The 23,418-nt window shown below is 42.7% G+C and overlaps 2 protein-coding genes across 2 annotated transcripts; both read right to left on the bottom strand.

Moving 5' to 3' along the window:
• Positions 1-338: 338 nt before the first annotated feature.
• SEBOX (SEBOX homeobox) lies at positions 339-2,889 on the bottom strand. Its single transcript, XM_051997319.1, has 3 exons — positions 2,667-2,889; positions 1,942-2,102; positions 339-1,747 (listed from the first exon to the last, which is right to left on the bottom strand). Exons 1-3 carry the CDS (start codon positions 2,746-2,748, stop codon positions 1,376-1,378), a joined length of 615 nt encoding a protein of 204 aa, XP_051853279.1. The 5' UTR covers positions 2,749-2,889; the 3' UTR covers positions 339-1,375.
• A 7,334-nt stretch (positions 2,890-10,223) lies between these two features.
• On the bottom strand, positions 10,224-18,780 carry VTN (vitronectin). The gene is made up of 8 exons (XM_051992336.1): positions 18,663-18,780; positions 18,330-18,449; positions 16,192-16,518; positions 15,902-16,041; positions 15,331-15,487; positions 12,177-12,329; positions 10,796-11,143; positions 10,224-10,515 (listed from the first exon to the last, which is right to left on the bottom strand). Exons 1-8 carry the CDS (start codon positions 18,718-18,720, stop codon positions 10,397-10,399), a joined length of 1,422 nt encoding a protein of 473 aa, XP_051848296.1. The 5' UTR covers positions 18,721-18,780; the 3' UTR covers positions 10,224-10,396.
• Positions 18,781-23,418: the final 4,638 nt, after the last annotated feature.

Here is a 23,418-nt window from a genome sequence, read left to right as displayed (position 1 = left end):
TCTCCAGGGGAAGGACATCAGAGGAAGGTACTTCCTTTGGCTTCGGTTGAAGGAAGCCAAGGCAACTGATATGTGCCCCCCTGTGGGGTGTCCTTGGGGTTCACAAGGACTAGAGAAGGTGATAATGGGAAAAAACGTCTCTGCTTTTCTTCAGACCCACCCAGCAGAGCCCTGTCCTCTCTGATTAAACATCCTCCCAAGTCCCTTCCAATATTAAGGGATCTGTGTGGTAACCTGGCCCTATTAAGGGATTAAGCAATGGAACAAACTCCCAGGAGGCCCCTTCCCCACCACCACCACACCACCCCCCAGCCACTCATTTGCAAAACAGCTCCAGATTAAGGTAGAGGAGTTTGGTTTTATTTGGGAGATTAGTTGGTATTACAGCTGATGGATGGGCTGAAGCACACCGCCCTCCCTTTCCCATACCCCCTGGTATATAGGATCCTCTAGCTGGTGTCAGGTGGGCCTTGGAGCACGGCTCAGAGCACTTGTAATTCAAATCCTGATAAGCTCAGCCCTGGATTTCTCTTTATTACTTTAATAATATTCCCTCTGCGGGGAAAAATGATATTTTCTCCCTCTGGCCCCAGAAGTGCCATGGTCTAGATTAATTTGTCCAGGGGGAGTGGGGGGTCAGGAGAGGGAGTAGGAAGGGGAGGTTAACCCTCTGTGAACTGGACCATAGCATCCATGGACCAGCTGCTGTCAGCAGCAGCTGGGAAGCGGAGAGATGGGGAGAGCATTCTAATTGCCCAGCTCTCTCTGCTTACATTTGGATTTTAATTAAGTAATGTCGGGGTGGGGGTGAGAGGGAAGTGGACATCTGCCTTCAGAGAGAGCAAATGTAGCTAGATGGGGGTGGGGAGGGGGGTTAGCCTGGCCTGGGCATGGAATTGTCATCCCAAAGGACCCCCTCCTCACCCGATCCCTCCCAGAAGGATCTCTCACCAGCAGTTGCCCCGCTGCAGGGAGCCACAGGCATTCGATACATGTCGTGCTTGGTGCTGGGGACTCCTTTGGTGCATGGATGGGCTAGAGCTGCTGAGGAGCCTGGGTGACCGGGAGGGTCAGTGTCACAGGTCTGTGTCCCAAGGATGTTCCCCCCTTAAGGGATTAGCCCCGGCTCTACCCTTCCAGGCAGGGGACTCCCCGGACCTCCCCATATATACTTTGCCCAGCTCTCCCTACTGGATCTTGGAGGGATGGGAAAAGGAGAAAAGAAACCCAAGTCAGACTTTGCCCTCTCAAGTAACTCTCATGTAGGGCAGGGGGTCGAGCAGGGATTGGCTACTGATGTGGACGGCTCCCGCAGAGTGGAGGGAAAAAGAGTTCCTCCCAGGAAGAGAGAAGAGGAAAGGTGCCCACGTCCCAGTTAGGCGTCATCCAAGTTGGCGACAATGGCCGCGTTGTAGATGAGGTCGGAGAGGCTGCCCAGAGAGGTCTGGCTGGCAGCCCGCTCCCAGCGGCTGAGTGGCCCTGGAGGCTTGGGCATCCCACCTGGGGGGCCTGCCCCGCCAGGGCCCAGTACCTTGGCCCTCATAGCACTGTATCCTGGGGCCAGGCCCGGTGCGGGACAGTTGGGCTCCCTGTCACACGGAGACGCGGGTCCCCAGCTCTCAGGGTCCTGGGGGCGCAGAGGATTATGGGCCGGAGGCAGAGCTCCCCGGGGCTCCTTGGTCCAGGCGCTCAGTCCTTCAGGCTTCCTACTCTTGATCCTTCGAGCCCGGCGGTTCTGAAACCAAACCTGGGAGGGAGGAAGGAGAATCAGTTCCAGCTTCTAGCTCCACTTCCAGAAAGAAAGGGAATAAACCTCACAAAGCAGAGTCTGAGGGCCGAGCGGCTGGGAGCCCGGAGTCCTGCTTCCCAGCTCTTGGAGCTGGGAGCTTGGGAGGGAGGCGGGAGGAGGGCAGCCAGAAAGGGCAGGAGAGGCAGCTTCACCTGGATTTTGGCCTCAGGAAGCCGCGTGAGCCGGGCCAGCCGCTCTCGGGTGCCGATGTCTGGGTAGGGCCGGGCAGCAAACACCCTCTCCAGCTCTAGCAGCTGCCCCCTGCTGAATGTAGTGCGTTTCCGACGTCGGGTGCCCGGCACCGGAGCCCGCCCTGGAGAGAAAATAGCATTAGGGTAAAAACTAAGGCCGCTACTCCTTCACCTCCAAACTGGCTCCCTGGCTTCCATTTCCCCTTTCTCTCTTCCCCCTTCCCCTAATTTTCCTCTTAAACTCGCACTTCCTTTTTCAACACCCATCTCCTTTAATCTTTCCCCTTTGAACCTCTCCTGATGTCCCACTCTCATTCCCAAGCCCTTGCCCCTCCCTTCCAACCTCACCATCTCCCTGCCATCCTCCCATGCAAGTCTCTCCCCATCTTTCCCCTTCAAGCCCAAGCCTCCCCGTTCTTTCTATCCAACCTGTCAATCTCTCCCCATTTACTCTTCAGTCACTCGACTCCCCTTTTCCATTTCCTTGAACGGCTCCATCCTTTCCCAATTCTCCAAAATCCTCATCATCCCTCCCAACTCTGTATCAGTCTTCTCTGGCTCCCTCCTTAATTTATCCACAAAAAGCTATTTTTTCTGCCTTCCCTCTCCCCCCTACCCCCATCTTGTCTCCATACACCCCAGTCTCCACCAACTTCCCTCCTCTTTCTGCTCCCCATCAGCCCCACCTGCCTCTGAGGTATCCATTGGAGGACGAGAGATTGTTTCTCCTGCTGAGGAGTCGAGCATTGAGTGGAGGAGTCTGGCCATGACCGAGGGTCTGCCCTGAGCTTTTGGGAAAGTCTTATCTTCCCCTGACCTAGCAGAGATCCCAGAGGTTCCTCCTCCACTGTCTCTTAGCCCCGGACAACTGAGCTACATCCTCCCCCCCACCTTGGCTTTTATGCTGCTCGCCGAGCCCTGCCCCGCCTCTGACAGTGTCTGGGATCCTCTGCAGCTCCGGCCCTTTCCCGAGAGGCAAAGATCTCTGGTGGGTGGGAGACCCCAGGAGTCAGAGTCTCTGGTGGGTGGGAGACCCCAGGAGTCGGAGTCTGAGGGCTGGAGCGCAGAAGAGACGAAGGGGCCGGGAGCTTAGGGGTGGTTGGAAGTGATGAAGGAGTTTAGAGGAAGGGGGACTCCCTCTCCCTCTCCTCCCTTGCACCCCAGCCTCCTCCAAAACCTCTGCCTAATTGCTTCACCACCCCTTCTGTCTTCAGTAATCATAGCTAGCATTGATAGAGCCCTCAGAGATTTGCAAGCACTTTACAGATAATATCCCACTGAATCCTCGCAACAACCCTATTAGGGAAGCGCGGGTTTTATCCTCATCCTGCAGCTGGGCTCCCCAGAGTCACACGGCCGAGGAAGCGATGGAGGCAGGTTAGAAACTCCTCCTCCTGATTTCCAGCCCTACAGTCAATATATCAATATACACACTGCCTAGCTGCCTAATGGCTTACACTTCTACAGCACTTTGAAGTTTGCAAAGCTGTGTGTATGGGGAGGGGGGGACGGCGGCTCATTTGATCTTTGCAATAACTCTGCTCGGTGAGTACCACTGGGATCCCCATCTTACGGAGAAATGTTTATTGACTGACTGGCTGATAAAGAAACTCAGCCACCCCATCCGCTTCAGCCTGGCTTGGATCCCCATCACTCTCTGAAGCTGCTCTTTCTCAGCCCCACAGGGAGCACTGGATCACTGAGTCATCCTCCTCGAACCCTTTTATCCCCCCTAAAAAGCTGCTGCAATCTAAACCTCCCTACTTCGCCCAGGACGACACCATCCTCCCTGCCCCCCAACTCAAAACCTTGCGGCCTCTCTGACTCCTTCCTCACGTTATCCATCTGAAGGGCGGGCAGATGGGCATCTGTTTAAGTCATGGCCACACAAATAAGAGAAGCCAGAGGGCAGGTCCGAACCCATTACCACTTTTTCCCTGGTTGATAGCACACAGTAAGAGCTTAATAAGTGTCTGTTGACTTGACCATAGCCATTTTATTGACTATAGCAAAGTTATTCATTGGTGTCCTTAGGGATATAGATTTATGACTGGAAAGGACCTTAGAGTTTATCTAATCCAACCATCTCATTTTACAGAGAAGGAAGCTGAAGCTAGAGAGGAGAAGCCCTAAATCACAGTTAAGAAGTAGTGGAGACAGGATTTGAATTCAGCTCCTCTACCTACAAAGCCAATGTTCTTTCCACTATGGCATATAGTCTCCATACTCTCCCAGCTGCACAGCCTCCCTCACTTACAGTCAATTCACTTGCATCATGGTCCTCTTTGAGAACGAAAGAAAAACAACAAAAGAACCCTTGATTTGAAATCACATGATCTCAATCCAAATCCCATGTCAATATTCAAAGCTTATGCAATGTTGGGCACTCATGTTTAGTGTGAGGGAATTGGACTTTGATTATCTCTAAGACCCTTTCCAATCCTAAATCTCAAATCTTGTCAGCCTCCTGCAGGAAAAACCCAAAGAGCATAAATCCAAACTCTCTGATTTTCTCAATCCAGCCCCAAGCTACCTAATGAGCTCTCAAATTTAGAACTCAAATGGATCTTAGCAGTTGTCTAGACTCGGCTCCTTCATTTCAAACCATGTTCAAACCAGCAAAACCTTTGCCATTCTTCATGATTCAGTCCAAATTCACTGCCTCCACACAACCCTCCCTGAAGCTCCTTGGCCAGAGGGAGTTTGTGGAACTTTAGGTCAAGTGAAATAAGTTGCTTGGAAGAGTGGGTAAAGCAGTGGACTTGGAATCAGTATCCCATGTTCAAATTGTATACATTTACATATATTGTATTTAACATATACTTTGACATATTTAACATGTATGGGGCTACCTGCCATCTAGGGGAGGGGATGGGGGGAGGAGGGGAAAAATTGGAACAGAAGGTTTTGCAAGTTGAAAAATGACCCATGCATATGTTTTGTAAAGAAAAAGCTATAATAAAAATAAATGAATGAATGAATGAATGAATTCTATACATTATTAACTGTGTGACTCTGGGTAAGTCACTTGATCACACTCAACTTCAGTTTCTACAGCTATAAATAAAGACTGATCGCTTGGGAACACTAACTCTAGATAGGTCTCCCCAGCTCCCCACCCAGGAAGGGCATCCCCCCTGGCACCCCTTGAGAATGTCACCTCATAACTCCCAGGGTTGTTTTGAGGAATAGATGCATAAAGCACTTCATCAACCTTAAATCACTATATAAATATCACTTAACATCAAGGGTTTTTTTTTTTTTTTAATAGGTTGGTTTTTTTTATTTTTACCTTTTTTTTAGTTGTTTTTGGTTGTTTATCTGAGTAGATGAAGTGAAGAGGGTATTGAAGGCTCACATATGCCTCACATAAGCAAAGGTCAGAGTGAGGCACATGAAGGTGGGAAAGAGTAATAAATTTGATTTGGAGAGGCATCTCACCTCCTTCTCAAAATGATAAATTTAGATCAGGAAATCTCTGAAGATGGCTTTCTTACAGAAGTTAGAGGAAAGACTCTATCGAGAAATGGATGGTGTTATAAAAACAAAAGCAATCAATAAAAAAATAATAATAATGTGCTAATTTAATAATAGTATAGTAATAATGAAAGCAATTTAGTAAAATAGCATGGTAGTGATAATAATAATAATAATAATAATTTATCAATAGTAACAAAATTTTGTAGTATTACATTAGCTTTCATATGATAACTGCTAAGTAAATGTTTATTGATCTGAAAGAAGAGGTTTGAACACAGCACTCTTTCTTGGGATAGAGTCTGGATCTAGATTTCATTGGTACAGAATAGTGATGTTAAATTGCAAAGGGATCATTGCAGAGCATATATTAACTTAGAAAAATACAAATTAACATTTTCTATGCTGTATTTTTTATTTATTTTTGTTAAACATTGCCCCATCCATCTTTTAATCTGCTTTGGTCTTGACTCTGGAGTTTAAGATGATGAGTTTGATCCCCTTGGGTAGAGAAACCCCAGGTGAGAAACCTCCCTCTATCAATGTGGGAGTATCTGTTGTGTACCTGAGGGAATTGCCTGGGGGCAGTGAGAAGTTGAGGACCTTATCAAAGGTAATACATCTAGAACCCAAGTCCTCCTGACTTCAAAGTACACTCTTTATCCCCTATAGATAAAGGTAAAGGGGATGTCTTTTTCCTATGCATTATTTTTGCTTAAGGGGACACCTGAAGAGGCTCAGTATCATTTTTAGGAGTAGGAGACAGGTGAATTTGGGGTTCCTGCCACTCCCCATCTCTCAAACTCATGGCCTCTCCCCATTCCCAAGCCTAACATAGATGCCTTAGCCTAGGAATGAAGGCAACAGAGACCAGAGGAATAAACTAACTCGGCTCATTCTTTAGAGAATGGAGATACCCCTTCCATCTCTCAAGAGAGTAGAGTGGTAGATTGTGGGCCCGATCTCTGGCTTCCCCTCCTAGTAGAAATTAAAGTCCCTTGGAGAAGGGATGATGGCAGAAGAAGAGGCTGGCGATATATGCCCCCATGCTACAAACCGGGGATAACCCTCAAAATATTTGAAAGGCCTGGCAAAACAAGGCACGCTAGAATATAATGGCTGTCAACAAGTTTCAGTGTTGTCAAACTCAAATACAAATTATCCTTACAGGTTGCAGATTGAACTAGAAAACCACAAATTAACATTATCTATGTTACGTTGTAATTTTATTTTTGTTAAACATTTTCCCAACTAACTTTTTAATCTGGAAAAAAAAGAAAGATTAGAGATAATAAGAGATTAAAGTTTGGTGGGGCTGGGGGTAAAGGAGACCCGGGATGAGAGGGGTAGGAGGATGTTCATACTCCGTAAGCTCATCAGATATCCATGAGTGCTCTTCCTCTAATCACAGAACCACCCTGCTAAGGATTCCAGATCCATCGTGTCTCCTTGTTCCCATAGTTGCCACATCCCCTGACTGTGGACCCTGCTAGTCCTCATGGACATCAGCTGATGTCTTTACCGACACAGATCCATCACCTTCTCAGAATTCATAGTATCTCCTATCTAAAAGGAACTTCAAAGTACATCTTGTACAACATATAACTGAAAAATAATTTCCCTCTCCGGTATCCTCAATAAGTGGTCATCCAGCCCCTATATGAAGATCTCCCAACACTGTTTAGCTCATCTGGGGACAGCTGTCCTTGTTGGGGATTGATACACTTTTGCCTCTTACATCCCTTGTTTCTCTCTGGTTCCAAAAGGGAACAGATCAGGATTCCTCTTGTACAACATGATAGCTAACATTTATATAGCGCCTACTGTGTACCAGGCACTGTGCTAAGAGTTTTACAATTATTACTTCATTTGATCCTTACAGCATTATTGTTATCCCCATTTTACAGATGAGGAAACTGAGACATGATTGAAATGACTTGCCCAGGATCACACAGCTAGGAAACGTCCGAGGCAGGAAAGCTCAAGTTTTCCTGACTCCTACCTCACTGCTCTCTCTTCTGCATTAACCATTTCAACATTCTGAATGTTTTAAAACAGTCTCCAAGTGGCCTCTAAAGTAAACAAATATCCTAGTTCCTCCCATGCATGGTCTCAAGGCCCCTGAATGTTCTCCAACTTGACAAAATCTTTCTAAAATGGCAATATTGTGAACACTCTCCCCCGTATCCTTCTCAGGATCACCCCAGGAGTCCTTGACCACTAGGACAGAGGACATCTCGGTATACAGCATGCAGAAGAAAAAAAATGGACCTCCCTCCCTGCTTTGTTGAGATGGGGGATCATGGATATGCACATACTGTGCAGTCTGAGCTATTCGTTCCTCCTCTTTCTTTTGTATTCTTTGCTACAAGGGAGAAAATTCTTTGGGGGAGGTGATAGAGATATGTGAAGAAGATAAAAATAAGATAGGAAGAACATGGCGATATATATCTGTGATTCCTGCTACAATGTAGGTTGTCCAAACAGAGTGTTTGGACTTCTGAGTTCTGAGCTCCAGGGGGACTGAGCCCATCTGAAACCCCCAATCCATGTAGTATTGGTATAGTGAAGACACCAGGAGGAGGATTTTGACTAAGGAGGAGTTAACAGACCAAAAATCCTATACTGATCATAGCTTGGAAGCCCCTGCACTTCCTGCCTGAATATTTACTTATGTGTGTATCTTAATATTAGAAATAAACTAAGATCATGACAACTAGTCCCATCACTTCCTGGAACACAGGGAAAAGAAATGGAAGCAGCATCAGATTTTATATTCTTGGGCTCAAAGATCACATGAAATTTAAAGATGTTTGCTCCTTGGAAGGAAACCTATAGCAAATCTGGACAGCAGACTAAAAAGCAGAAACATCACCTTGCTGACAAAGGTCTGCAGAGTCAAAGCTATGGTTTTTCCAGTAGTGTATGGTGGGGGGATTGACTATAAGCTGGGCATATGGAATTGACTCTTTCAAATTGTGAAGAAGACTTTTAAGAGTTCTTTGGACATCAAGGAGATCGAATCAGTTAATATTTAAAGAAATTAATTCAGATTATTCACTATTCAGACTATTGAAGCTGAAGCTTCAATATTTTGGCCACACAATGAGAAAAGGCCCTGATTCTGAGAAGGATTGAAAGCAAAAGGAGAAAGGAAGGGGAGAGGAAGAGATGGATAGTGTCATAGAAGCAACATGCATGAACTTGGACAGATTTGGGGAGATAATGGAGAGAGAAGGGCCTAGGGTCCATGAGTCATGAGATTGGGAAGATTCAGACATGAGTGAGCAACTTAATAATAATATACATATATGTGTGTGGGTAACCCCTGCCCCAAAAGTATGGAACTCTCTTCTTATTTATGGAGATCAATGTCTGTTCTGTGGAAGGGATAAGACCAAGTTGCTGAGAGAATTTCAGTTATCAGCCAGTCTCCTTTGAGTCCTTTTGGGGGCTTTTCAGGATCAAGTCCCCATTTAGGGGCCCATCAAGCTTCAGATCTTTGGGACTCTTCAAGTGTCCAATTGTTTTGGAGATTTTCTGGAAGAAATCAATCCCACTTCAGGATGCTGGTGGAAAAAAAAGGCTTGGGATGCTATTAGGAGAGCTGGTGGTCTCCATCATATCCCTATTCCCAACTTGTTGCTCTAGAGATTTTAGGAAGTTTCCCTTTGGGTGAGAACCAGGACCATTACTCAGGTGAACTGATTTATTTTATTCCCAATATGAGAGCACTTTCATTCTCTATAGTCTAGTATATATGTTATATGTGTGTATATATGTGTATATTATATATATAAATACCGTCTGTGATTTCTGTTTTGTTATGATTTTCATAAATGGATTTATTCATTCTATGAACTCTAGACATTCTATGTCTATTCATTGAGGAACTGCTAGTTGGTGGGAAAGGCATATATAGATATGGGATATAGGCTTTGGGATCTCTTCCCCATAGCTTCCCCAGAAGCTAACTCAAACCCTATCATATCCCCTACATTAATAATATTTAAGGGCATACATGGATATACTTTAGCTCATAAGGAGATCAGAGAGCAGCCTCTGGCTCCAACTTCTTGCTCCCCTCCTGGCAGGAATGAAAGTCTCCCTTGGAGGAGGACGGAGGGAAAAGAGGCTATAGATGTCTCTGCTGCCTCCTTTGGAGATCCATGACAGGTTTTGCCATATGTGAGTCCCGATCTACATGTGGGGTTCACCCTCTCTCCCTACAGATACGTAGATATAGATAAATCTCCGTGTATGATATATACAGATGCAATTACATACATATACACAAGTACAGTATGATCTAACAATAACAGCATTTGTCTAAGTGCTTTACATCTTATCACATTTGATGATCTCAAAGCTTTATTTAGTAAGTAGATGCTATTGTTATCACCATTTTACAGATAAGAAAACTGAGGCTAGGAGAAGCCCGTTAAGTGACTTATTTAAGTCATATACACAAGCTGATGTCTGAGGCAGCTTTGAACATGCATCCCCTGACTCCAAATCCAATGTCCTATCCACTAGCAGCTGCGGTTCAGGGGCTAGAGCTCTGGCCTTGGAGCCAAGAAGTTTTGAGTTCATATCTTGCTTCAGACAAACACTTGTTAGTTGGGTGACTCTAAGTGAATCACTTAATCCCGCAGGTGCCTCATATTCCTCATCTGCAATATGGGCTGGGGCTAGGGGGGGGGGGAGACTCAGGTTCCCTTTAAGCTCCAAATCTATGATGGATAATAATTTAGAAAAGTATCACATAGGCCAAAAGGACTTTATTAAAAGCACACACAATAATAGGGATGTTTCCCTTTGAGCTTTCTATGCCTAGCATACAAAGGTTCCTGAGCATGGCAGACCTTCTGTAAATCCTTGTTGGACTGGATTTGGTCTGAGAGGATCCCCAGAGGTGCTTGGGCTGTGGCAGTTGAGATCATTTCTCAAAACTTTTCATAACTGGGCAGCCCAGCCAGTAGTGGGCAATGGAGCGGGGGTAGGAAGGAACCACGGCGTCCACCATCTTGGTTCGGAGGTTAACCCGGTAATACTTGTCTGAAAGAGAGAATGGGGGATTTGGGTAAGGAAGGTCCAACTCAGACCCTCTGGCAGGAGCTGCAGTCTCTCCTGCCCCTTTCCCTCCAAACCTCCCTCAAGGAAGAACAACAGAATCACCATCCCTTGCTGTATTGCCAGGGATTGGGGGAGGGAGAGAAAGAGAAGAGGGGAGGGAGAGGGAAGAAAAAAAAGGAGAGGAAGGGGGAGAGGAAGAGAGAGAGGGAAAAAAAAGAGGAGGGAAAGAGGATAAAGGGAGGAGGAGAGGGGAGTGGCTCACCCCCCACGTAGAAATAGATGCTCTGGATGGGCTCACACTGGGATGGTTGCAACCATTCGAAGTCAAGACCCAGGTCATAATCTGACCCATATTCTTCAGAGTATAGAAAGCTCCATATATCCCGAGAGTGGCGGGAGTGGTGGGAGTGGCGGGAGTGGCGGGACCTGTAGCGCTTGCGGTTCCGGTTCCGACGGCCCTTAGCCTTGGCTTTGTTCTTGCGCTTCTGAGCCCAATCAGAGTGGGTATGAGATGGCGAGGAGAAGTAGATGCGGCCGGCCATGGCAGCGTCTACCCTATCGGGCAGCCCGAGCCAGTGCTCCTGGATGAGCCAAGGGCCCCTTGTCCCCTCTGGAGGGCAGAACAAAGAATGGGTCATTGGGGAAGGGAACCCACAGGACTCTACACAGACCTTCACTGCACCCCTGACACTCTCGTTCTCATCTCCCGTTATCAAACAGCAGATGCCGAAGCTGGATGGAACTGAGCTCAGAACCAACCCTCTTCCTTTACAAAGAGAGCAACTGAGGTTCAGAAAAGGGCGGTAGCTTCCCCAGGGCCACACAGCTGGGCACCAGACCATAGGATCACAGAGCTAGAACTAGAAAAGGCAATTCAACCCCCTCATTTACAAACTGGGGTCCCCCATCTCAAATATTTTCCCCAGAGTCATACACGTCATAAGTGGCAGAGCTGAGATTTGAAACTAGTTCTTCTAGTTCAAAATCGAATACTTTTTTCCACCATGCCTGAGTTAGGCATAGAACCAGTCCCTGATCCTACATCCTTGTCCATCTACCGCACCAGAACCTCCACTGCTTTTTGCCCTATTCTCCAGAAGACCATCTCTGGGGAAGTCCTTCCCTTGTCCTCCAACCTTGGAGTTGGAGGAAGGGAATCTCCCCTTCCAATCCTCTGATCCTCCCCCCGCCACCATTTCCCGGCACAGCACCGGACTCCTCTCTGTGCCTCCTCGGCCACACCAAAGTCCAAAGTGTGGGGGTCCAAACTCAGCCAAGTTGGGGCTTAGGTCAATAAAAGCAAAGTCTAGGACTAAGCAAATAGAAATTGTGAGGTCATAAACTTTGTGGGTTCCCCTGGGGCCTCCTCTTCCACCCAAGTCTTCCTGGATCCCAACAGGATCCCAAGGGCAGCCCACGCCACATGGGAGCAGAGACAGGAAGTGAGGGGTTGAACGTGGCCAGAGCTGAGGGCTCAGGTGAAGAAGGGGGAGGGCACGCCAGAGATCCTACTGCTCCTCCACTGGAAAGTAAGCCCCTTGAGGTCTATATGGACTTTGGTTGCTCTCAGTACTTAGAACATAAAAATGCTTTAAAAATGTTTTTTAACTATCCATCCTGGAAGCAGAGAAGGCTTAGGATACCTGATTCATCATTCCCAAAGAGGAGTTCGAAGATACTGCTCCAGCTATTTCTCTGAAGGACGGCAAAGTGTTCGAACACTGCGGACATTGTGCTCTCCTCACACTCCTCCTGGCTGGGCTGCTGTTGGAACTCATACTCCCAGTACTGGTTTCCTAAGAGATGAGGAGAGAAAGCACATGGCGGAAGTGACTTAGGGTCCTGCATCCTTGACCAAACCACTCCCCTTCCTCAGGCAATGGGTCCCTCATCTATTTAGTGAAAACACTGAAATCTCTAAGGTCTCTCACAGCTCTACACTTATAATCCTATAAAGAGCAGGAGTAAAGGTTAGAAATAGGCAACTATCAATAATGATCCTAGGGGGGTTAGAGTTAGTGGGAGGATGAAATATTATTTGTAAAGTACCTAGCACACCCTGGCACATTTATTTAGTCTTCATGATCTTATGAACCATAGCATGCCAGTTTCTAGGATACTGGAGTGGTTTGCCATTTCTTTCTCCAGTAGATTAAGGCAAACAGAGATTGACTGCCAGTATCTGAAACTGGATTTAGTCTCAGGTCTTCCTGACTCCAGGTTTTAACTGTCTGGCACATAGTAGGGACTTAATTAATTTGTGTTTCTTTCCCTCGACCTGAAAGGGGATTGAGGTTGGAGCACATGGACTTCAGTGAATACAAATCTTCCTGTCTTGAAATGGAATAGTAGAGGATTCTAGAGCCATTTTCTAAGACACTTTGGATATAGCACAGTTTCATTTTTCCTCTGGAAAATGAGAGGTTTGCCACATGTGCAAAAATGTTTATAATAGCTCTTTTTGTGGTGGCAAAGAATTGGAAAGTAAATAGATGCCCATCAATTGGGGAATGGCTGAATAAGTTATGGCATATGAAAGTAATGGAATATTATTGTTCTATAAAAAATGGTGAACAAGCTAATTTTAGAAAGGCCTGGAAATATTTGCACAAACTGATCGGAGTGAAACAAGCAGAATCACAAATTCCTGTACACAGGAACAGCAAGATTGTGCAATGTCAACTATGAAAGACTTGGTTCTTCTCAATGGCTCTGTGATCCAAGGCAATCCCAATAAACTTTGTATAGAAAACACCATCTGCATCCAGAGAGAGAGCTATGAAAACTGAACGTAAATCAATACATGCTATGTTCACTTTTATTTGTCTCATTTTTTTCTCTCGTGATTTTTTCCTTTTGTTCTGATTTTTCTCTCTCAATATGATCCACAAAGAAATGTGTTTTTTAAAAATGAATATACTACAAACAAAACTAATGCAGCCAAAATTAGAAGGAAAGCAATAAACTGGGAAAACATTTTTAAGTCAAAGGTTCTGATAAAGGCCTTATTTCCAAAATATATAGAGAATTGATTCTAATTTATAAGAAATCAAGCCATTCTCCAATTGATAAATGGTCAAAGGATATGAACAGATAATTTTCAGATGATGAAATTGAAATTATTTCCACTTATATGGAAGATCAGAGAAATGCAAATTAAGACAACTCTGAGATACCACTACACACCTGTCAGATTGGCTAGGATGACAGGAAAAGATAATGCGGAATGTTGGAGGGGATGCAGGAAAACTGGGATTTTTTTTGGTGGAATTGTGAATACATCCAACCATTCTGGAGAGCAATTTGGAACTATACTCAAAAAGTTATCAAACTGTGCATACCCTTTGATCCAGCAGTGTTTCTACTGGGCTTATATCTCAAAGAGATTTTAAAGAAGGAAAAGGGGCCTGTATGTGCAAGAATGTTTGTGGAAGCCCTCTTTATAGTGACCAGAAACTGGAAACTGAGTGGATGCCCATCAATTGGAGAATGGCTGAATAAATGGTGGTATATGAATGTTATGCAAGAACATTTTGGTAAGAAATGACCAATAGGATGATTTCAGAAAGGCCTGGAGAGACTTACATGAACTGATGCTGAGTGAAATGAACAGGACCAGGAGATCATTATATACTTCATTATATAACAACAACAATTATACAACAACAACAACAATACTGTATGATGGACATGGCCATCTTCAGTAATGAGATGAACCAAATCAGTTCCAATAGAGCAGTAATGAACTGAACCAGCTACACCCAGCGAAAGAACTCTGGGAGATGGTTCTGCATGAACCACTACATAGAATTCCCAATCCCTCTATTTTTGCCCACCTGCATTTTTGATTTCCTTCACAGGCTATTTGTACACTATTTCAAACTCCGATTCTTTTTGTACAGCAAAATAACTGTTAGGACATATATGCTTTAACATACTTAACATGTATTGGTCAACCTGCCATCGGGGGGAGGGGATGGGAGAAAGGAAGGGAAAAATTGGAACAAAAGATTTGTCAATTGTCAATACTGTAAAATTACCCATGCATATAACTTGTAAATAAAAAGATATAATAAAAAAAAGAATGTACCATATTGTATTTAACATATACTTTAACATGTTTAACATGTATGGGACTATCTGCCATCTAGGGGAGGGGGTGGAGGGAAGGAGGGGAAAAGTTGGAACAGAAGTTTTTGCAAGGGTCAATGTTGAAAAATTACCCATGCATATATTCTGTCAATAAAAAGCTATAATAAAAAAAATGAATGTACACATATAACCAGAAAAAATAAAGCAATAAAAAAGAAAATGAGGGGTTTAGACAAAATGGTTTTTAGGGTCCCTAGTAATAGTTGCTGAGTTTTCTCTAGGGTTTGCAAAAGAGTTTATATGTAGTCTTCCATTTGATCCAATTGAAACTTATAAAGGCTAAACTGGCACAGGACCAAAGAGATAATAAGTCTCATCAGTGATATTCAAACCAAGGTCTTTCTTGTTGCCAAACTGCCTCTGTGCTGTTCTTAATGTTTTTGATGAAGGCCACTGAGATATGAGAGGAAACAAGTAAAATGGGTGTTAATTTGCAACACTGTCCTAGCCTGATGATGCAGGTAGAAGCTTTGGCAATTACAAAAGGTCTCTGGTGTAAGTGACCCTACAAAAAGAATCAGGTCTAGAAAATGGAAGAACTAAACTCCTAAGGCCATGCTGGATAATGGATAATGGATTGGATAATGATTACATGACCTGCATCCTCCTTCTCCTTTTCCCTCCTCCCTCATTAAGCCTCCAAACCTTTGAAGAAGTAAGCTCGCTCTTGGCCACTATAGCTATGGGCGGGGAGGGCCACAGCAGCATCAAGATTGTTTGGAATATTTCTGAAGCCATCGGAGATGTTCTTTGGGAAACCCGGGTCCAGGATGCCATCCTCAAAGCGCCAGTATAAGCTGCCCTGTGGGAAGGGAGGTTGAGATCATAGATCTTAGTTAGAAAGGATCTCTGAGGTCATCTAGTCCATTTTACAGGTGAGGAAACTGAGGCTCAGAGATGTGAAGTGACATACCTAAAATCTCACAGAGTTCAAACCTAATTTCTCCCATTTCAAACCTGATGCTCTTTTTTCTGTATCATACTGCCTCCCTAAAGAAGATGCTTCCTCCCACCCTCACAGGCTGCCTATCTCCTGCCCTTGGAGCTCCAATAGTACCTTCAGCCTGAGAGTTGATGTCAAGGGACCTAAGCTAACCCATCTTCCTTTATAAATCATGCTTTGTCTCTTATACCTAGCATTTCTCAAAATAAATGTTTAGCCCTCTCCCCTCCCCAGCAATTCTTTCCCCGGGGGCTTTCTTATTTTCACTCCCACCTTGAAGAGGTAGGTTTTCCCCTGGCAGTTGATCCTGGTAAAGGCAGCATCAATAGGCCCCTCAATGCCCCAGACATCTTGGATCAGCTTAGGGTACCCAGGAAGCGCACTTTTTTCATCCAGCTCATAGAAATACTTCCCTGGAATTCCCAAGGTAAAGAAAGGAAGAGTAGAGCCTGAATAAATGATTTTTCCAAGCCTAATACCTCCCTCGCTTCCCTTTACCCCATCTTTATCCCCTGTAGCTCCTCTGGCTCAATATCCCCTTGGCTTTCTGCCCTCTTGGATACCTCGGAAAGCAAAAAGGGAGCCATTCTTGAGGTCAGTGAAAGCATCAAAAGGTTCTCCATTGCACATTGCTTCCTCTTGGTCCCTTTCCCCTTCTTCAGGTTTTGTAAAGTGGGTTCCAATGGTGGATTCTGGATCTATGATCCCTTGGATGGTTTCCAGTCCTGTGTTGGAGACAGACTCTGTCCTAGTGAACTGGGTGCTACTTTCAGTAGGGTTGGGGGTGGTGATGATGCCAGTGACAGGATCCCTGGTGCTGACATTCTGGCTCTCATAATCAATGTCTGAGTACTCATCCTCAGGCAGGGCAAACACATCTCCACGGGTCACTAGGGAAAGAAAAAGCCCTGAGCCTCCAATACTATCATTGGCAAAAGGTAAATCATATAAGAAACACATACACGAGGAGCTGAGGGGGAGGAGGAACATCACCATCATCCCTAAAGCACATTGATCCTAGCTAGAAAGAAATATTGTCCCCTCTTTCTCCATTAGAATATAAACTCTTCAAGAATACGGGCTGTTACAAGATTAGAAGGGAAGCAATAAACTGGGAGAATATTTTTAAGTCAAAGGTTCTGATAAAGGCCTCATTTCCAAAATAAATAGAGAATTGACTCTAATATATAAGAAATCAAGCCATTCTCCAATTGATAAATGGTCAAAGGATATGAACAGACAATTCTCAGACGAAGAAATTGAAACCATTTCTAGCCATATAAAAAGATGCTCCAAATCATTATTGATCGGAGAAATGCAAATTAAGACAAATCTGAGATACCACTACACACCTGTCAGACTGGCTAGAATGACAGGAAAAGATAATGATGAATGTTGGAGGGGATGTGGGAAAACAGGGACACTGATACATTGCTGGTGGAATTGTGATTACATCCAACCATTCTGGAGAGCAATTTGGAACTATGCTCAAAAAGTTATCAAACTGTGCATTCCTTTTGATCCAGCAGTGTTTCTACTGGGCTTATATATCAAAGAGATATTAAAGAAGGGAAAGGGACCTGTATGTGCAAAAACGTTTGTGACAGTCCTTTTTGTAGTGGCTAGAAACTGGAAAATGAATGGATGCCCATCAATTGGAGAATGGCTGAATAAATTGTGATGTATGAATGTTATGGAATATTATTCTGTAAGAAATGACCAACAGGATGAATAAAGAGAGGCTTGGAGAGACTTACATGAACTAAGTGAAATGAGCAGAACCAGGAGATCATTATATACTTCAACAACAATACTATATGATGATCAACTCCAAAGGAAGTGGCTCTCTTCAATAATGGAATGATCCAAATCAACTCCAATTGTTAAGTAATGAAGAGAACCAGCTATACCCAGTGGAAAAACTATAGGAAATGAGTGTGGACCACAACATAGCATTTACATTCTTTCTGTTATTGTTTGCTTGCATTTTTATTTTCCTTCTAAGGTTATTTTTGCATTCTTTTAAATCTGATTTTTCCTATGCAGCAAGATAACTGCATAAATATGTATACATACATTGCATTTAACATATATTTCAACATATTTAATATGTATGGGACTACTTGCCATCTAGGGAAGGGGGTGGAGTAAAGGAGGGGAAAAGTTGGAACAGAAGGTTTCGCAAGGGTTAATGATAAAAAATTACCCATGCGTATGTTTTGTAAATAAAAAGTAAATTAAAAATATATATACTCTTAAAAAGAAATATGAAAAAGAAATAAAAACCTCATTTGAATCTCACACAAAAAGAATAAGGGCAGTTTGTAGCTTTCTTTGTATTCCATCATTTGCATAGTGCCTAGCATATAACAAGTACTTAATAAATGCTTATTGATTGATTTCTTGACTACTACTACCTTGACTATCATTACTAACAATAATTGACACATTTGTACCATTGTAAGCTTTACAAGATACATAGCAGCCCTGTGAAGTATTATTGGTGTGATTATCTCATTTTACAGCTGAAGATCCTGAGACTTAGAGGGACCAAATGACTTAGCCATGATGACCTAGTTCTAGATGATCCCCTCCCCCCTCCCTCCAACAGGGAGCCCAGATCCCTTCCTAAAGCTATCTCCCAGCAGCCTTGCAAATATCTTGTGTCCTACTGTGAAGCTCAGGGAGGCAGGCGCCATACCTTGGGGTTTGCAGATTTCCACGTAATCTATACAGCAGCTTTGATAATAGGAGCAGAGTTCATCACACTGGCACTTCTTTTTGGAATTGAATCCTTCTTGGCAGCGGCCACGACATGACTCTGCATTGGGTGGGAAGGGGATCAGGGGAGAAGAGGGAATTAAACTTGTCTCGGCTGGTCTTACTGTTAGGCAGGTATCCCCAAGCACCCGAGAGCCTTCCCACCTATGTCTGTCAATGGACGGTGAAGTGAATGGACGTGGGAGTTGGTGTCCAGGTTCTTCTTGCCCTGCTTAAGTTAGTACCCATCCCAACCCTCACTGGGACTTGTTACCGTGATCAGCTGAAGCAGCACAGACAAGGAGGACCAAGAGAAGAGAAGTGAGGGACATGTCCCTCCGAGTCGGTACGAAGACGCGTCCTGAACTACTGTGGGCTCCAAGTAAGGGACAAACTGAGAAAGGAAGGGGGAGGGCAGGAAGGAGGAGGTGCCTTTAACTCTGTTTGCCCAACCTCTCTCTTCCCAGCCTGCCCAATGATCAGAAGGTCAAAGACAGAAGTCCTGGCGAAGAAAGAATATCACTATTGTCCCTCTTTAGAAACTCTGAAAGCATTGAGCGGGATGGGATCTTTGATCAACAGTGTTGCAAAGCAGATAGAGCACAGGACTAGGAGTCAGGAAGACTCAGATTTAAATTTTGTTTCAAACATTGTGTGGAACAGAGCAAGCCAGCCAATTTTTTAAAGCCACCTTACTTGGCTGCAAAATGGGGTGAAATATAAATATCTCCTCCAGATGATCACTGCGAGACTCAGATATCCTTGTGTATATAAAATGATTTGCAAACTTTAAAGAATTGCAGAAATTTGAGTTATAATCACTATTGTATTGTCTTAGCCCATGGAGAAGTCCCCTATAAAGCATCTAGAATCTTGCATAATTCTAGTAAGGGAAGCTCACTACCTTTTTCATTACTGGATAGCTCTGACTGATATCTCTTTCCTGATTTTAAAAAGCAATCTAACTACATACTACAAAGTTTTATTCTGTGGGAAGATACAAAAATAATCTTATCTCTTCTGCCATTTTGGTATTTGAAGATAGCTTTCATGTCCTTCCCAAGCCTTCTTTTCTCCATTAACATTCCCCACTTCTTCAATTATTCCTCTTTTTCTCAAAGGACACAATTTTGAGTCCCCTTCATCCATTATGATTAGAATAGGTGCTAAAAAATGAAAAATCCCTAGGGAGGAGGGAACCTGAAAAAATCAGGGGCACATCTGAATTTTCAACCCTGACCTTTCATCTATCCTCTGTTGGTTACTGGTTAACAGACGTCTGGGGTCTGAGAGGATTGGGGGGTAGGGAAGAACAACAATTTCATTCTCTTTATTGAGTGACCTGGAGAGAGGTGGAGATAAGGGAGTGAGAGAGGGTTTTTTATCTATAAAGTTCTGTCCTTCTCTTCCCTGACTTCAGGAGCCCTTTTTCTGCCCTTCATTAAGGGGTCCTAAATGGGATAGAGAGTTGGGAAGGAACTTTCATGCCCTGAGGGTTATCCTGACCCTGGGCACCAAAGGATTATAGGATTTAGAGGTGAAAATTTCCTTAGCTCAATAGGCAATTTGCAAGAAAATAAAACAAAACAAACCTGGACATACAGAAAAGTAATTGACCAAAGGTAACACATTGATTAGGTAGCCCCAAATCTCTGATTCCAAATCCAATCTTTCTATTAAACCTCCCTGAAGAGAGGGATGATAAAGCTAGAAGCAGGTGAAAGCTCTCCTCCTTATCTCTCTCTCTCTCTCTCTCTCTCTCTCTCTCTCTCTCTCTCTCTCTCTCTCAAGCCCCCAAGGGAAAAGCAGATTTAGATTTCACCAAGGGGTAAAAAGGCAAGAACAAAGAACAATGGTGTCCCACAGTCAGTACATAGATGAAGACAAAAGAGAGAATGTGAAGAGAGAGAATATGAAAATGCACTTCAAGATCCAGGGGTCAAATGTTATTGATTTTGTTTTTGTTTTTTTTAATTCTGAGGATGCAACCTTTCAGATCAACTAATCCAAATCCCTCATTTCACAGCTGGGAAAACTGAGGCTCAAACAAGAAAAGTAATTTGCACAAATGTTATATGGAGAGCAGAGCGGAGTTTTGAATATAGGTCCTCTGATTCCAAATCTGGAATGTCTATACCTACACAAGTCTTAAAAACACAAAAAAGTTGAGGGGTTTTTTTTATGCCTTTTGTTCTCATACCTAAGTCACTTCCTAACATTATCCCATTAGCTACCTTTCCTTGGGACAGACAAAACAATTAAGCAAAATTGACACAGAAAGTACCTCTTTTGGTGTACACAATATCTCATATCCCCTCAATTCTCTACGAAATGGAAAGATGTTTTACCTTTTGTTGTTGTTGTTGTGGTACTAAACTTGAAAATAATGAATAATCAATCTGATTACCTGTTAGCACATTTTCATTTGTTATTGTAGTGACTGGGTGTTTTATTCTCCTAATCTGAGTTTCTTTGATTTGCATCAGGTCATACAAATCTTACCATACTTCTCTGAATGCCTCCGATTCCTTATTTCTTATAAAGCAGTAATTCTGTTGCATTCGCATGCCACAATGTGTACCACTCCTCCTCAAGCCAATTCACCAACACTTAGTTTCCATCTTACCACTAACCTTCTGTCCGCTACACCACCTAGTGACTAGAAGATGAATTGTACACGAAACCACATCATTTCTCCAGCTTGCTTTTCTTTGAAAATATATAATAAATTCAACCTGTAACTTTCAAAACTGTCCTCTTTGTCTGTTACTTCCTTCAGTTCCCTTCTGTGCATTTTTTCATGCCATCTGACTCAATGATTCTACTACTGGAATTATTCCTTCCTATCCCATGCCTGCAAAGAGGTCAAACACAGAAAGAAGGTCCCCAATACAGCAAAATATTCAAAACATTTTAATGGTTGGGGGTGGGAGGGAGGCAATGGAAACAGTGAATGTGGAATCGAATTGGAGAGTGGCTTAACAAATTGTAGTATGTGAATAGAATAAAATAGTGCATTTGACTTTCCTGATCTCCTCTGTCCTTTGGTTGTAAATTCTCCTTCTAACCGTAGTTCTGAAAGATTCTTTGATTCTCCTCTAATTTTAATATTATGTGCTTTTTTTACATTGAGGTTGCTTATACATCTGGAGTTTATTGTGGTATGTAATATAAGATGTTGGTTTAAACTTATTTTTTTACCCAACTACTTTCCAATTTTCCCAGTAGTTCTTGACGAAATGGAAGTTCTTGCCCTAGGAATTGGCATTCTTGGATTTCTTAAACTCAGTTTTACTGTGGTTATTTGTTTCTAGGTTCTAGTTGTCAAGTCTGTCCAATTGATCAACTCTTGTAATTTTTGACCAGTATCATTCAGATTTGATGCTTCAAACCTAATCTTAAATAATGGGTATTGCTTCAATTATTCAAATCCACCTTCCCAGTTTCTGAGTATCTCAGAACTTTCATTGATTTGCTTTCTTACCATACTTCTCCGAATTCCTCCAATTTCTTGTTTCTTACAAGCTGTGTAACCCTGAACAAGTTACTTAATTTAAAGCATATCATATAAATGTCAGCTAACACAGAATTGCTCATTATTTGGCATTTGTTAAATTCTCAATAAAACAGATTAAAATAAGTAGATTAAATCTGATATGGTGTGTACTTAATTTCTTCCTGTTTTGATGATTTCTGTGGATTTTTTTCATTCTGTAATTTGTCTATATTTATTAACCACTTTATCTTATCATACACTATAGCTAATATTTGGCCAAATAATAAAAGAGAGAAGTGATATGCTTTATCCCCGTTTACTGAGAATGTTTACAGTAATTTTCCATTATAGTAATACTAGTTTATATATATACATATATAGAGATAGTGCTATATAGATACATATATGTGTGTGTGTGTATATGTATCTGTGTATGTATTACATATATACTTTTCTTTTAGAGGACAGGTTTTAACATAAATCAATATTATATTTTACTTTAGGCTTTTTTTACCTATTCATCTAATTTGGAGCAGCCTAGTGGGATACATAAGGAGTTGGCTAACGAACCAAGAACACCTGGAAATATATCCTGTCTCTCCCAATGCTAGCCATATGACTCTGGGCAAGTCACTTAACTTTTCAGTTTTCTGGACAACTCTCTAAGACAATTATAGAGAAAGTATAGACATTAAATGAGGAAATCTATGGAGAAAGTTCCTTATCCAAGAGTTCTCTATATCAATGAAATTATATCTAATTCTTAGCTCTTATCAGTTTAATCATGTGGTTTTTGTTTTCTGTCTAATAAATAGGATAATATATGTTGGCCTTGAAGGGACCTCAAAAGTCATCTAGTCTATCCCTTATTTTGAACTTTACCAACTTGGCCACTGATAATAATATTTTACATATTGCTATAGCCTTTTAAATTTTTTTTGTTAAAATTTTTTTTATTAATAGGTCCTAGTGAGATTAGTCTGTTGTGCTACTTCTCTGCTATATCCTTTACTTGTTTGTGTAGTAGGACTATAATTATCTCATAAAAAGGATACAATAAAAATATTTACAGCAGCTCTTTTTGTGGTGGAAAAGAATTGGAAATTGAAAAAATACTCATAAATTGGGAAATGACTAAACAAATTATGATATACAATTGTGATGGAATACCATTGTACTACACAAATGACAAGCAAGATGGTCTCAAAAAAACCTGGAAAGACTTACATGAATTGATGCAAAATGAATCGAGCAAAATCAGATCATTGTACTCAATAAGTAATATTGTATGATGATCAATAGTGAATGACAGCTATTCTTTTTTTCTTTTTTATTAAATCTTTTTAGTTTCAAAATATATGCATGAACAAGAGCACTGTTCAGTTCTGCACACATATATTGTATCTAGGATATACTGTAACCTATTTAACATGTATAGGACTGCTTGCCATCTGGGGGAGGAGGTGGAAGGAAGAAGGGGAAAAATCGAAACAGAAGTGAGTGCAAGGGATAATGTTGTAAAAAAAAAAAAAAT

The sequence above is a fragment of the Antechinus flavipes genome, chromosome 4 (genome assembly GCF_016432865.1).
Source record: "Antechinus flavipes isolate AdamAnt ecotype Samford, QLD, Australia chromosome 4, AdamAnt_v2, whole genome shotgun sequence".
Classification (NCBI taxonomy): domain Eukaryota; kingdom Metazoa; phylum Chordata; class Mammalia; order Dasyuromorphia; family Dasyuridae; genus Antechinus; species Antechinus flavipes.
The sequence above is the reverse complement of the archived record's forward strand: the minus strand, read 5'-3'. Positions and strand labels throughout refer to the sequence as shown.

Coding starts and splice junctions, on each gene's coding strand:
- SEBOX (XM_051997319.1), bottom strand. CDS start 2,748: ATGGCCAGACTCCTCCACTCAATGCTCGACTCCTCAGCAGGAGAAACA. Junction 2,103..2,666: donor AATGGATACCTCAGAGGCAG/GTGGGGCTGATG, acceptor TTTTCTCTCCAG/GGCGGGCTCCGGTGCCGGGC. Junction 1,748..1,941: donor TTCCTGAGGCCAAAATCCAG/GTGAAGCTGCCT, acceptor CCTCCCTCCCAG/GTTTGGTTTCAGAACCGCCG.
- VTN (XM_051992336.1), bottom strand. CDS start 18,720: ATGTCCCTCACTTCTCTTCTCTTGGTCCTCCTTGTCTGTGCTGCTTCA. Junction 18,450..18,662: donor TGCTGCTTCAGCTGATCACG/GTAACAAGTCCC, acceptor CACCCAATGCAG/AGTCATGTCGTGGCCGCTGC. Junction 16,519..18,329: donor GGAAATCTGCAAACCCCAAG/GTATGGCGCCTG, acceptor TTCTTTCCCTAG/TGACCCGTGGAGATGTGTTT.